Source organism: Colletes latitarsis, chromosome 2 (genome assembly GCF_051014445.1).
Source record: "Colletes latitarsis isolate SP2378_abdomen chromosome 2, iyColLati1, whole genome shotgun sequence".
NCBI lineage: Eukaryota > Metazoa > Arthropoda > Insecta > Hymenoptera > Colletidae > Colletes > Colletes latitarsis.
Window position 1 is genome coordinate 16,373,252 of NC_135135.1, and position 15,403 is coordinate 16,388,654.

The 15,403-nt window shown below is 36.6% G+C and overlaps 1 protein-coding gene and 4 non-coding genes across 5 annotated transcripts; all 5 read left to right on the plus strand.

Annotated features, from left to right (window-relative positions):
• Window positions 1–8,648: 8,648 nt before the first annotated feature.
• Window positions 8,649–9,791, plus strand: LOC143351442 (uncharacterized). The gene is made up of 4 exons (XM_076782925.1): window positions 8,649–8,737; window positions 8,866–9,156; window positions 9,215–9,322; window positions 9,651–9,791. The coding sequence occupies exons 1-3, from the start codon at window positions 8,707–8,709 to the stop codon at window positions 9,244–9,246; spliced, it is 354 nt and encodes a 117-aa protein (XP_076639040.1). The 5' UTR covers window positions 8,649–8,706; the 3' UTR covers window positions 9,247–9,322; window positions 9,651–9,791.
• Window positions 9,792–10,394: 603 nt separating this feature from the next.
• On the plus strand, window positions 10,395–10,556 carry LOC143352027 (U1 spliceosomal RNA). The gene has a single exon (XR_013081848.1). It is a non-coding gene; the product is annotated as a U1 spliceosomal RNA (small nuclear RNA).
• Window positions 10,557–11,157: 601 nt separating this feature from the next.
• LOC143352029 (U1 spliceosomal RNA) lies at window positions 11,158–11,319 on the plus strand. Its single transcript, XR_013081850.1, has one exon. It is a non-coding gene; the product is annotated as a U1 spliceosomal RNA (small nuclear RNA).
• Window positions 11,320–12,269: 950 nt separating this feature from the next.
• On the plus strand, window positions 12,270–12,431 carry LOC143352026 (U1 spliceosomal RNA). The gene has a single exon (XR_013081847.1). It is a non-coding gene; the product is annotated as a U1 spliceosomal RNA (small nuclear RNA).
• A 2,592-nt stretch (window positions 12,432–15,023) lies between these two features.
• Window positions 15,024–15,185, plus strand: LOC143352030 (U1 spliceosomal RNA). Its single transcript, XR_013081851.1, has one exon. It is a non-coding gene; the product is annotated as a U1 spliceosomal RNA (small nuclear RNA).
• Window positions 15,186–15,403: the final 218 nt, after the last annotated feature.

The following is a 15,403-nucleotide window of genomic DNA, read 5'->3' on the forward strand; positions in this document are numbered from 1 at the left end:
TATGTATAGAAAGAGTCGTAGGAAGAGGGAAAGTGCGGACGAACGAAAGGATTAAGGGGATGGAAGCGACCTCGTATTTGCCACAAAGTCACCTGATGAACCACTCGGGGTGGACAGACATTGTTCCTGACAGCTAGAAAGCAAAGTTGCAACAACGTACTTCGTCCGTGGACGCGTACACCGTAGGTTTCGCGTACCCTAAAGCTTTCAACCTCACAGGGTTGTATAAATAATAAACACGCTGTCACCCAGACAACGAGATTCTGCCGAATGATCACTCTGCTCGCGTATAAACGCAAGGAGTGTCAGTTTCGCGTCGAGGAAACGAAGAAAGAAAGATGGCGTCGGTGCAGCAATAAGGGCGCGTTTAAAAATGCCGCGTGCAGACTGACAAGCAGACGCTTTTATCGGGAATCTAATTGTTGACGAAAATAATGAGGCCGGAGTGGGTAACAGGATACAAAAGAAGGGAAAAATGCACTATCTCGTTCGCTTTTCTGCGCGATATAACAGCCGGTATACACTTGATTCAACAAAGCAAATCAGACTTCGACACGCGAAGTCGGTATGAAGCATCACGCGAGGTCGCCTTCCCTCGGCCAATCTTTTCCCCGACTTCTTGGCCATGCCCACGCTTCCTCCTGAAATTAGTGTCAAGCTAATTTCGCCGCTGAATTTAGAAAAGTTTTCTTTGATCGTGTGTCCCGATGCCCGCCTCCTCCGATCACTCCCAATTTCCCTTCGTCGTAACGCTACCTTCCGAGAAACCCTAATTGCTTCGTAACGCTACCAGCATTACGAAACTTCCGGCCACGTGATTTTTTTTTGGACCACCCAACTTCCGCTGAAAGAAATTCCGCATGCGACCATCGAACTGCTTTACGCCCGCGCGAAATCGCCAGGCACTGTTTAACAATACTAGTTAGTTGATATCATTTCCATACCGTATTTTGTTTAGATTAGTTATCCCAATAATCGAACGTTTAGAGAATAATAAAATGAAGGGACCAGTGGATTAAGTTAGGTCATAAATATGAATTTTAACCTTTTCAAGTTAAAAGCTAATTTCACTGTTTAACAATACGAGTTAGGCCCTCGAGTTAGGCGATACCATTTCCATACCGTATTTTGTTTAGATTAGTTATCCCAATAATCAAACGTTTAGAGAACAATAAACCAAAGGAATCAGAGGCTTAAGTTAGGTCACAAATATGAATTTTAACTTTTTCAAGTTACAAGCCGGACACCTTTTGGAGTTCCATGTCAAATTTTGCTCTAATTCGAACATGTAGTTTTTGGTGATATAAAAACGTATCGCGAGGAATTTTTAAAAATTTAAAAAATTGCTGGTTTTACATCTGTTTTAAATATAGAGCTCACTTTTTTTCAATAAATAATAGCTGCTAAAGTAAGAAAGTGATAAAAATGTGCCTTTAGGTTCTTGTAGTAGATCCATGGGAGTGCCGAATAAAAATTATTTCAATTAAAAGCAACATTTTTTTGACTATTTTGCAATTGTTTACAACAAATGTGATTTTTTTTATAGTGGGGAAATATTTAAAAATATGAAAAAAATGAGCATATAGTCCTGTTTGTCCCCTTTACGGACCAAGTTTTAAAAATACGGATTTGGCCACAATATTGTAGCCAATGAAAATGTGCATCTGTATAATTCACGGTCTAATTACAACAGCGTCTCTAAATATGCAGTAAGAAATTATGCACCTCGAGGAGATGAGAAATTGTTAATCTATTATAAATGTTTCGAACGTCACTCACGCGTTCGTCAATCAAATCCATCAATTATTGGCCGGTCTAATTTAAGTGGTTTCACGATTTCCACATCCGAGCTTGGCACAGGCGCACATACTATCGCATACATAAAATAAGTCTTACATTAATTCGCTTTTAGAGGAAATGGATTAAACTAAATCGATATTTTTTATAACAAATAGTAAGATAATGGTCTTCAATAAATAAATAAAATACAACATATTTTTCTGTGTGCGTGTGTCTTAAATGGTATTCTATTTACCCATGCAAAGGGTAGACTTTTATTTCGAACCGCGAATGAAGTGGGACGATAGTAAACGAGCGGTGGAAACCGTTCAGAAAAGTTCATTGGCGTTAATTCGCCGATCAGACGAGACTTGAGCGCTTAGTTTACCCAAAGGCTTAGTAAAATCAATACTCTGGAAGTTTTCTGATACGAAAAGTCCGTTAACACGATATACCGGCCCTTTGAATGCTAATTTCCACGGCGCATTGTGCGCCTGTTAGGCGAGATTTTTTACGACATTATCAGGCAATGTAATACGGTGTACTTTTTTTCACCCCCCGTGTATCAGAGATTAATGAAACCGTACGGCAAAGAACCATGACGAATTTTTGATTAATGACGCGGCAAATTGAAACACTCGACTCGATGATCCAGTAAATACTAGGTCGTTTTATCGTGCTTGTCTTCTAACGCTAACATGAAATATGTATAAAACGAAGTACAGGTTCCCAATTGTCGCGTTTAATTTTTTGAGAAATTCCTTTTCTATTCATTAACGATGGTAGTTTCACCTGCAAAGCAACGAGCAATTAATAAAAATTCAAAGCGAATACCACGATACGCATAATTAAATTTTTCGAGGATGAAGAATTTTTATTCAATGACAACTCATGAGATGGATGGAATTTAATTTTTCCGCCGGCGAAAAAATTATTTTCATAGCATATTTTAGCACATAATTCTGAGTAAATTATTTTTAAAAAATCGTGCAACTCCGGATAGACCGTGTTAATGGAAATTGTGCAAAAGAATACCGTGTAAAAAGAGGGTCAGGAGTGTCTGTAAATGTTTGGGTAACATTGCCACTCTATGGCGTTGGTCCTGTTCGTAGGATTAATTGGATTAAGGACTAATATATGTATATGCATGTACGCGAGGTTCTGTTTCCATTTACGAATAATCAAATGCTAGGGAATTGGATTCTACAAACTGACAATCATCTTCGTACTGAAGATACGGGGCACAGAAATTTTAAAATTTTAAATAAAAGAAATATAAATATTTTTAATATTCGTTCTCTTTAATTTTGTCTAATTTCAAATTGGACTACGCCCGTTCCAAAGGATTTCGAGATATTCGAGGATTTTAATTTTTCATTACGTGAATTTCAATTATAGTACAGAATTTTTAAAATACTACTCTCATGCATATATGATACATCATCCATTGTATCGAATACGATCAGCGTTTACAGCAAAGCACTTGATCAAACGTGTAAAAGGATATAGTCTCGAGGGCAATGGAATTATGGTTTTAATATTAAATACTTTTTAATTATGCACCATTTTCAACTCAACTCCAGTCAGTTATTTTTATACTCGTATTACAGATGTAATACGAGTTTATAATTATTCATAGCACCGTATTGGTTCCTATTTCCGTTCAAATCGTGTAGATTTAAATATATGCCTTCTGCGACCACACGTTAATATCGATCACATACCGAGCTCTCTGAAACATTAATTCGTAATTAGAAATCACTCGAATTAATAATAACGCGAACCTTGGGCCGAGAACTCTTACACTAATAAAACGTAGTTCGATAAATTAGAAATTTCATCTATTAAATGTCGTGGCTGTGTGTAACCCCCGTACTGTTTTAACTGTAGATTTGAAGGAAAGGCAGGACCCTGCCACTCATTTCTTGGTTCTTGCATGCTTGGGAAAATGTCCAATGCCGTCACCCTTCACAGACTTCCTTTGCGATTCCTTGGAAGTGCGACAGAATTACCGTCTCCTTTGGCCGAGCGGTTAATTAAATTTCTTCGTCTTTCTTTTCTCTCCAGGCAGCGCCATTAACGTCCAGACTGGTTAAATTTTCTGCGTCTGACTGTTTTATTTATATATCCGGTACGCGATATAAACACGAATATTCAATGTTTCCAATTACTAAATTATTCGACATTTTCATTTCTGGATTTTATTCATTTTCATTCGACAGTCTAGTCTTTGGCAGCGTGCAAAAGTATAGAAAGTATGTGTATTAAAAAAAAGATTGTATACTGCAAAATGGGTTACGGTCGAGCGTGTATTGGATGTAGGATTGTTAGAAACTTATTATTCCAATTTTCCATATTCACTTTCGGTCCTGGTAACATTTATAAGCTTCACATAATTGTCCATCGTTTCGATCTTCGAGCATGATATAACTTTCGGTTTGTGAAGAGCGTGTAATGAGGGCCTAGACTCACGGATCCGGAACGTAAACTTTCCGACAGTATTAAATTCAACGTGTGTTTAACCACGATTCAGTTTCAAACATTCGTTCGCTTTTGTGAACCAAATTCAAACAGACATGGTCGAAGAAAGATAGATACGACTAAACTACATACTATACCACATGGTTTTCACCAGCTTTCCGTTTTTATCTTAAGAGCCCCCATGTTTCTAACACTTGACCCGTATTAATCATCCAACGAAAGCTTCAACTAGCTCGTAAATAAACTATCTAATTTTCAATGATCTTCGTAAGCTTGATATCATTGGGAAAAGTATTCTTCTTTTTAAAACTATTACAAAGTTAACGTAACGAAAATTTTTTTCATACCGAAGCTTCGTTTTCCAGAAGATTGAATTTGAAAATATATCGAGTTAGATCTAGACGTCGATAAAAGTAGAAACAGTGAGTAATGTACAGACGTGCTCGATAAATTTTCAAACTCGATTTTCTCGAGAACGAAGCTCCATGTACGAAAGAATTTAATTTCTTCTGTTGGATTTATTTCTTCGCGAGCTTCCCCTGCACCACGAATGACGGAACACCCCGTATATATACGCGTGGAGACATATACAGGAAGATGCACGCGTCAAGAACCACCCCTATTGTGCATAGAACATGATCACACCGACTAACTATCATTATTGGCACGAGGTTAGATCGGAGATGAATAGATTGACAAATGGGGGATGAATATGGTCGTCACGTGGCACGCGTACTTTTATCGAAACTTTCGCATGATTGCATTTTATTCTTTATTTCGTATCTAATTTTTCTTCATAGAGATTTTGTTTCCTTAAATAAAAATCTATACTGATTTTATAAGGAAAATGTATGTTTCGAGTTCTCCAACAATTATTTTTAATTTTGTGCGCTGTATCTAATTAGTTTCATCGTGACAAATGTTTTGGAGTTTCATATATTTTCCAGTTATGACGTCGAATGGTTTTCAATTTGGATTTAAGTGTTGCGTTTTCGCATTGAATTCTTCGCACAAAACTTAACTAAACCACGGCAATACAGACACACACACGTGCACTTAAACGTGTGTACGTTTTAAATGTGTAAGTCTTTAATCGTCCAGGAAATTGGAAGTTCTGTGGTTGCTTCAAGCAAACACGAAATTCTCTTTTCGGAATTGGCAAAGGGTAAATCTACCGGTGCCCTACGTTTCATGCATTAATGATGTTTCATGAAATTCTGCCGAGAAAATGCTACCTTCTACGTTTATTCAAATGCACCTTGTACACAAAATTTCGAACGATATTGAGTTTCCATGATACGGTTTATTTTATGCCGTGTATGTGAGAATTTTCCTAAATTACCTGTGTATTTGCCGCACGAAGAATGTAATAAAAATTGTGTCGTTATTAGCGACGAGAAACACATATGTATTTTGGAAATGCTGACGATTCCCAATTAACATTACGCGACGCGAAACTGTTAATTAGAAAGTATCTTTATTTTCGTAATGTATAAAAGAAAATTCTATTTGCGTACGTAGTTGCAGATTTTGTCTTTGCAAAAATGGGCGTAGAAATTATTTCATTTCACAAGAATAGAATATTATACGATGCATGAAATAATTACGTTCTTATTTCATCGTCGAATAGAATCGATTATAGTTTGGAATCTGTCAGAGTGGAATTGTTTTAAATGTAGACGAGCAGAAATAGGAAAATCGCAAACCAAACTGAGATTGGAAGTCGATTGAACGTAAAACCAAGAGTTAGAATGGTTCTCTAGTACATATACATTTATACGTACATACGTACATAGAACAGAAACGAGTTTAAATTCCGTTTTCACAACTATCTGTCAAATGCCGATAATATTAAACACAACTGTAATATTCGTTTTATCTGTAGAATAAAACGGTGACTTTCAGTTATAATACGAGCAAATTAATTGCATTTGTAATGGACATGATACGATTCACCGAGCGTTTATTCTACATTAAATTGAATATGCTTTAACAGAATTGCTACCAAAGGAGTGAAATTTTTGAAAATTTTAACTCCGAAAGAAATAATTTAACCAAGGAAAGAAATTCTTTTCTCGGAGGGTTGCACACGATATTACGGTATTATTGGTATCGAAAGTAACGGTAAATATTTAAAATTATGAATTGAAATCACCTACGTTCAGTTTTTGACGTCGCGTTTCGCGTATAAAATAAATATTGTGCGATCCAATAATGTTTGCAATTATTGTGAGACTGAGCAAAGTAGAGCATATGTTTAAGGGACGATAAACGACGAAACCGCAAATATTTATAACTGATATAAGGGTAATTGAACTTCCCTGTGCCTAAAAATTCAGCCAGCCATTTCTAAAGCATCGAAACAAACTGCAAGTCCAATGCTGGAGTTGTAATCAAGTCTAGATGGTTCGTACTGATTGACAATTTTCCATGGCCTCTTCACCCTCCAGTACCCTTTTCTACCATCGCCACCCCTCACACTATCCATCACTTCAATACCCTTTTGAAATCACGTTTCGTTTCTGTTGCACATAAAGCCGCGTTCATACAAATCGTTACAGACGCAGCGAAATTTTTATACAGGTTAATTCAGAATTAAACTTCAAAACCAATCAGATGATTGAACGTCGTGCAACTTTTAAACAAATTACGTTTCGCCGAAACCGATGAAAAATTGGTAAAACAGGCCCAATAAATGTGAAAGTCAATAGTATTTTCTTAAAAGTAATTCTCAATATCGAGTAAACTATTTCTTTTTTTATATTTTATCTCTTCCATTTAAATTTTGTTTTACGTAGCTTTTCGTATCTACGCGAGAAATTAATGGAAATTTTCGTAAAATTCTTTCGGTTTGCGACGTTAATTTGTTCGAATTTCTATTCGAGCTATAGTTATACGGAACAGTGCAAGCTGATTCCGCTCGAAGTACGAAACGGAGCCGAATAGCAGTTTTCGTTTAACATCAAACGTCGGGATCGAAGATAACGAATGTGTACTAGTAAATGCGATGTAATTAAAAAATATATCTGTAAGAGATCTCGATATCGATATTGCATTTTATCCGGGTACGATCGGTATCGCCTCCCGTGTAACGAAGTTACTCAACATGAAAATATAAGACAGGGTCTCTGTACAGAGGGGTCTGGAAGCGGCTTAATAGAATCAAGTGTCGGACGAGAAAGAACGAATAAGAAAGAAAAAGACGAGCTGTGTCATCTGAAAATTGGAATATTCGTTCGCTCGATGGCAGCCTCGCTTACTATTCGTTTAGGGATTGGTGTACAATCGAACGTTCTATATATTTCGGTACCAAGGAGATTAAATGTGACGAAGCTTAATTAATGGCGGCGCGTGCTTTTATTTAATAAGAGTACATTTTTTTTTTCTGGGATGCTAATTAAGGTCGAGAGGCTTCGCGGTGGTAAATAATATTTTGAGTATTTTGTTTTGGGGATATTTCTGTATTCTCTGTTCGAGATCCATTCATCCCGATTGTAAATTCGAACGATTTTAAAACGGAATAAAAGAAATATTTTACTTTTGTTTGCTCGATATCGACGGATACCATCGCGAGTCGACTTTGTCTTTTTACGATGCTCCGAAGTTTGCCTCCCTAAATACTGTGAACTCCCGAGTAACAATAGCCACGAACAATGGACCCTCGGATTAAGATGTAAATTAGTTCATAAGTCATAACATTATGCAATTGTCGGCTGCCGTGAAATACCCATTGTTATGCCAATAAACTTGAAAGATTCGAGCGTCGAGTTACGAGTTGAAACGACTTTCGGGCTTATCAACATAATACGTATTTCTGGCCGTTGTGTGTCATCGTATCGAGTGACATAATCAGTGACATAATCCTCAACGTAAATAAAAACATTTTTATTCAATTTCTCGAAATTATAAGAAAGCTCCTGACTCCAAAATTATAGAAAATAAATAATTACGAACGCTGTAACAATTACAATCGCTTTGGGAAACATCAAAATCGAATTATCGGTGACTATAGCTTCCTCAGATAAACGAATTATGTTACTGTCACACTGATAAGGGTACGCATAATTTTTTCGTGGCACCGATGTCAAAGGTTACTATGCCGATCTTTCTGATTCACGAGTAAACAGTAGCGTACTTACAATTCCCATTTCGCTGGTACAAAATCTCACGTTTAACGTTCAAACAATTAAATTACGTTTTCCGGTACAAATATTCTCTTCATTTGTAATTATTTACCAAACGATCTAACATCGTTGTTTTTACTTTATTTAATTGTTGCAAGTTCGTTAGGTAATTCATTGCACTTTGACGTAAATATTACACAGCACTGCATTAAACGAAATACGATATTGTATAATCATTGCTTCAGCTTCAGTTTGAATCTGCAGTGCCCTGAGAGTTCATCAAACAATCAGTTTTCCGCCGTTTCTTATCCAGTTCCCAACTATGCAATTATCGTACAAAATAATTATAATACGTAGGTTCACGAAATCATTATTTTGTCCCATTTGTCGTGCAAGAAACGTAGACTGATTCCGGGGTCTCCATGAAAGAAAATAGATAAAAAATTATTCTCGAACACTTATTTATTCATTTTGCTTTTAGTGCTTGCACTTACCATGGTGTATAGCGATAAGTCATCCGAAGTGAAGGCTAATTGCAATTGCGAATATTGCAACGAGAAAAAGAATGAAACAACGACGATTTCGGCGTTGTACAAAGAAGACAGCGACGGTGACGGAAATCGAACTATTTGCGCTCGAGATCGCGATTTCAATGATCGTACATTCCCGAGCGTCTGTCACATGTTGTGTTACAATCGATGTTTGATTCTACGACTTTCGACTGTCACGGAAAACCAGACGACGATACGTGTCGTAACCGTATACAGAAACAGTAAGTGATGTCAACGAACCTTCTATTTCGTTATTTAATCGGTTCATTTTATCGAAAGATTACTATAAATTGCGCGACGGTGAATGCTGACGAATTCTCTTACGATAATCTGCAACTGTCCGACTTCGGAGAACAATTGTTTTAACGGAGAAACAAGTTCTACGAGGTTAGTAGATATTTTATAATTTAGTAAATATTCATTCGATAGATTAAAAATTCTCGAACTCCTTTGCAGAATTATAGATGATGTAAAATTGAAATGTACTGAGAAAGATATAAAGATAGAAGTAAAGTCCATTTTATTTATTTTATGAGTTTTAGCTTCCCTTCAGAAATAAAATTAGACAAGCGAGCGAGAGTACTAATATTTAATATGCAAAAGAAATAAATTCTTTTATATCAGATATTTCTTATTAAAATCGAATATTTATTAAATTTAAGGGGGACTGATAAATTCTTATTATATGAATATTTCTTGTTTTCTTTTGTTTAAGGTATTAACGCCTAGTGCTCACAATTTTAAAAGTTGAACCGAATGCCAAAAAGTAAGAATATAAAATACAAATTCTAAACGTAATTATAAGAATAAACAACCGCAGTTATTAGTTTAAAAAAAATATATATATATTCATGTATCAGCTACGAATAAAATGCTCAATAAAGTAAAATTGATTGCGTGATAAACTTGCATCGCTTTTTGTTTGGGACATTCCTCGTTCAAAGAGAAATAAACTGGCAAAAATAAAACATTCCATATGAAGTTTTAGAATAGTCTCTGTAACCTTTAATCTCGAAATCTATGGTAGTTTCAATCGAAGAATTTAAAAAATACTTCAAAACAATGCTCTCTACACTTTTTTAATTTGTCTCTTAGTCGTAAATATTCGAGTAAATTCAACTTAGCAATGCGAAAGTAAAGAGTTTAGGCCTGAAAATGACGCCAGGAAGATTACTCTTCGACTTCTTCTAGCGACGTTACAATAATTCAAAAAGCAAGTATTTTAATACTTACTTAATACTTACACACTGACTATAATTACAGTTTCGGTTAATTTATTAATAGTATAGTATTCTGGGGACGGCGGAATCGAGCAAACCTGTTCGGAGGGTAAAGGTCACACAGGGGCAGGCTAGTTAGTTCCTAAACTCGTCACTATATAGCGCACCAACCAATTTTCTTTCTCGCATTTAAAATAGCACGCAGTTATGAGAAATATCGTAGAATGGGAGCAGAAAGCATACTTACCTGGCGTAGAGGTTACCGTGATCATCAAGGCGGTTCCTCCAGGGTGAGGCTCTTCCATTGCACTTAGGTTGAGCTGACCTCTGCGAATATCCCTAATGTGGATATCTCGGGCGTACAATTTTTGTTAGTCGGGACTGCGTACGCGCTATCCCGGATAATTTCATTAATAAACACAATTTCTAATTCCTTCAGAACTACTGAGCAAATTGTTCTTCAAAACTTTTTTAATTTGGTATTGTACTAATAAAAGTACGGGTTTAATCACTCTTGTAATTTTCTTATGCGTATTTCTAAAATAGTAATCATTCGATTGAAAGATGTTCGATTCAGAAATCGTTTTTCTAGATAGTAATTTATAGTATAGTCAAGTAGTAAATGCGTGGGAATTTGGTGGTAGTCCGGCTCATACACCCCTAGAGGTAGAAATATAAAAAAATTTCATAAATTAACCAACATCGAACGACGTATAAGCTGAATGTAATTAGTCTGGCAATAATGAAATATAAATTAAAAGGTAAATTTCAAAGAATAGAAATTTTCAATCGTACCCACCTCAGGTTATTGTAAAATAGTTATACACTAATTCAGAGCCACTGAGGGTTGAAGTTGTGCAACTCTAAAGTACATATAGATGTTACGAAAATTGGTCAGCAGTTCCTTGAACTGCCGTTAGGGTGTATACGAGACGAGGGAGCTTCTCGCAGTTAAAAGTATGTGGTAAGGGTGACAAGTTTCGCGCGGAAGGGTAGGAAAGCATACTTACCTGGCGTAGAGGTTACCGTGATCATCAAGGCGGTTCCTCCAGGGTGAGGCTTTTCCATTGCACCACGGTTAGGCTGACCTCTGCGAATATCCCTAATGTGGATATCTCGGACGTACAATTTTTGTTAGTCGGGACTGCGTACGCGCTATCCCGGATTATTTATTTAAAAAATTAATTACCTTCTGGGCGAAAATATCTTAAAAATGGTGGAAGTACGTGTTATAGGGTTTTAGACCAATTAAATTCGTGTTTTGATTTTGACCTTTTGCGTTGAAAATTTCTAGATCTTTCATATTCGAAAAACTAAATGTAAAATAATTATTTATGTTACAAGTTTAAAAAATACCTTGTATTTGTTCTTAAGATTGAGAGCTTCTGAGTCCCTATAACTTTTTATATCACAGGTTTTAGAAGAACCTATTATACTATGCGCTGCTCTTATCAGAATAATAATGTTCCATAATCACGATGTCGTTCCACACACAAGCGATTAAATGGTACCTATGTATCTCGTTCCCTAACATAATGTTCGAGCACGTGCATACATACGCCTTATATAATAATGATTTTCTCTTCTAATGAACGTTCTGAATAGTAATTCGCGTATTCGCGCCAGTACTATTAGTCACCTTACTTATTTGCAACTGTTGCAACTGAGATATCCAAACTCGATTCAAAATTTATCTTAAGACTTAAATAATTCATTCGTCAATCCTTATCTGTTCATTACGTGTCGTGTAAAATTATTATCGACACTTTTGCATAGAGTATTTTGAGATAATAGTATTATTTTTTGTAACGTCTATAGTTTATTATGTATTTGTATAAATTGTTCCTTACTAAGAAAAATTTTATAAGTTTGTATGGTATAATATGATACTGATCTCAATATTGCATGAATTATGTTATTGCGCGAAGTATACGAAATGGTTGCTAAGTTTCTTAACGAAGAACAAATAAATAATTCTGTTCCACAATCGAGAGAGATCGAAGACCGCAGTTAATTCGTGAACTGACCGCAACGCTGCGCATCGAAGCAACGCATTTCTCGCAGTTAGGGTTGCGCACCAGGCGCTTAAGTAACTGCGACGAGAGCGTGAAAGCATACTTACCTGGCGTAGAGGTTACCGTGATCAAAAAGGCGGTTCCTCCAGGGTGAGGCTCTCCCATTGCACTTCGGCTGAGCTGACCTCTGCGAATATCCCTAATGTGGATATCTCGGACGTACAATTTTTGATAGTCGGGACTGCGTTCGCGCTATCCCGGACAAAATTTTATATTAAACATAAAATATTACTCTACAATACTTACATTACCGTCTATATAGCTTCAAAATATTACATGTAGTTTTAATTACTGTGTTTAAACTGTTGAATATTTTGTACTCAATTTAGTGGATTTGTTGTACAATTTCTGAATGTTGTAAACAATTCTTGATGTCGAGGAAGGTCTGCATCTGTCTAATATTAAGTCGAGGAAACAATTTTCGTCCAGACCACGATTTTTCTATTGGTTTGTCATAAATTTTTGTATTTTTGTCCCCATTCCGTTTGAATTCTGTTTTTAGTAATAACACCAGTCGTAACAAACGAAGCAATAATTGCCGCGATATTTTAAGTTTTAGTCGATCGATTGGCACCATATTTGGAGAAAATCTCCAATACACGTGTCCTTGTAATCTGAAACAGGATTTTAAAGACCCGATGTTTTAAATTCATCAATATAAAAGGAAACACGAGAAGTCGATTATTTGACTTTAAAGCGCCATCATATTTGTAATTTCCGATATTCTTACGCGAAAAAAATTGTGGATAAACATGGATCTAAAAGTACGTTCTTTAACAAAAATGTCTAATGATAAACTTACCCAGTTTATAACGGGTTGTAGTTGTCCCGGTCGTTTGGTTGTTGATTAAACGGATCTCGCAACAAATACTTCAGATTTCTAAATAGAATGATAATTAGAAGGTTACGAAACGGACATAAGGTAAAGCAGAAGCGACAGTCTCTAGTTAAACAATACAGGAAGCACATGGCCCGTTTAAGCATCCGTGTGAGAGGCTGTCGGACGTTTCCGTATGTCGGGCGCTCGAAACGTGTTGGAAGTTAACAGGCCAGGCGGGGTGGCTTAAGGATAGTTGATGCAAGTACGAGGTGGCTAGCAGGACGAAGGAAAGGAATTAAACAGACGCAGAGTCCTCGCAAATTGAGTTGAACGGGCCCGGAATTTAAACATTCAAATTAACCTATTTAGCAAGTCAAAAGCGACTAATACGTACTTCTCGGTTTTGTAACCTCTCCGATTCTAATATTCAATCGATTCTCCGCACTTCTTCTAATCGTTCTTGTCAATTTTTTTAAACGAAAGTATCAGATTTCGAAGTTCATTTGAATCTTCGTTTAAATACCTAATCAAAGCAAAATTACTGTATGATTGAATTATACCCTAATTCGATTACGTTCTAACTCATTTGAGCATCTGAGAGATTTTAAGAGAGTCGAATCTCTTGTAATCTCAACACAAAATGCCCTAATGATCTAGATGAAAGAATTCCATTAAAAAGAGAAAGAAGGAGTTAACCTCTGTTATTGATCTATTCATTGTTCTATGGCTAGTGAGGGTCCTATCCCTAGGGGAGTTGTATTAGACTCTGGCAGCAAAAGGGACCCAAGAGTAAACTTCCTTAGAGCCACTAGAGTCCGACGAGTCTCCCGTACCCGGTCTTTTATGACTCGAATAACGAAGAGAGGGCTAGTTATTCCGAGTCCAATAACCCCCTGGTAGTGGTGCGCCAGGGGGTAGAACACGTTCATGGCTCTCGGTCCAGAAGGTTATAGGCTTTATTAGCCTCGGTACTCCGAAAAGTGCTTCAACGCACGACGCGTCGTGATGTTCACTGTTCTGCCCTCGACGTGTCGTCCTTTTTCTTGTTTGGTTCTGGACAAAATGTCCCGAATATTCTTTAAATTTTCAATATTCTCGTTTCGAAAAATTTTCTTCGATATTCATCTTGACTTTTAGATTAGCTACCCTCCGATAACACTGGAAAGAATCCCCCAGAGCCCATAATATCGATCAAGACGTCCCTGAAGCCATTCGATAAAATGATGAGCCTCACTCATCCTAAGTTCTTTATGTCAAGTTTCACTATAACGAGGCTACCATTCGTAAAAGTAGGGGGGACTGGGGTAGAAAGTAACGTGTTAAATAATTTAATATCTGTCGTACGTAATCTTAACACACCACTGGCACTCTAAAAAGTTGAAGAAATACATAATGGAGAAATCCCACTAGAAAGAATCAGATTCTTTTTAAAGCTCCACCTTGACAAGAAATAAAAGAAATAAAAGAAGAAAAGGGAGTACGAGAAGAAACAGAAAGGCACGAAATTCAAATTTAAAAAGAAAAACTAATGAAAGCAACAGGAACAAACAATATTAATGCCTTGTGTATTTAGATAACACACCGCTATAACTCTCAGTTCGTTATTTATTTCATTTGGTATTTTTACTCGAATCGAAACGATAAACTCAAATTTCTCCCAGCTACCCTAAAACCATAGGCTACATTTAAAAAAATATTAACCGACGGAGAATTTCCAATATTTTCCATTTAAATTGTTTAATTATTCCGAGTGCCAGTATTTGTATGCTGTTTAAAAATATCGTTAAAAAATTCGATGCTCGAATGTTAAAGTGCCTATGAATACTTTGGTTGGGTTCAGAGTTCGAGTTCTCTTTCCACCCTAGGTACTATTATACGAAGCTGCCAGTAGGGTGCGTAGCCACCGAGGGAGTTTCTCGCAGTTAAAAGTGCTCTGTGTAGACCAGAAATTTCACCGAGAAGAAAGGGAACGCATACTTACCTGGCGTAGAGGCTACCATGATCAGAAAGGTGGTTCCTCCAGGGTGAGGCTCCTCCATTGCACTCAGGTCGAGCTGACCTCTGCGAATATCCCTAATGTGGATATCTCGGGCGTATAATTTTTGTTAGTCGGGACTGCGTACGCGCTATCCCGGATTATTTATTTAAAAAATTAATAGGGTGAAGTGGAGGTGTTCTAATTTAGACAATTTATCGCGAGATGAAATGTGCACGAATTTTACTGGACTATTTCGAAGTTCTTGTATTCGGGATAGGTTTCTTATTTTTTACTTTTAAAACGAGTATCCCAAAACGATTTTGCGATATTACGAGTTCGTTAAAATTCGTTCAAGTCCAGGTATGCATTTATTTA

What these genes read in the sequence shown, in the direction of transcription:
- LOC143351442 (XM_076782925.1), top strand. Translation starts at nt 8,707, where the DNA reads ATGCAATTATCGTACAAAATAATTATAATAC. An exon ending in GTACAAAATAATTATAATAC is followed by an intron (nt 8,738 to 8,865) that starts GTAGGTTCACGA and finishes TTTTGCTTTTAG; the next exon opens with TGCTTGCACTTACCATGGTG. An exon ending in CGTAACCGTATACAGAAACA is followed by an intron (nt 9,157 to 9,214) that starts GTAAGTGATGTC and finishes TTTTATCGAAAG; the next exon opens with ATTACTATAAATTGCGCGAC.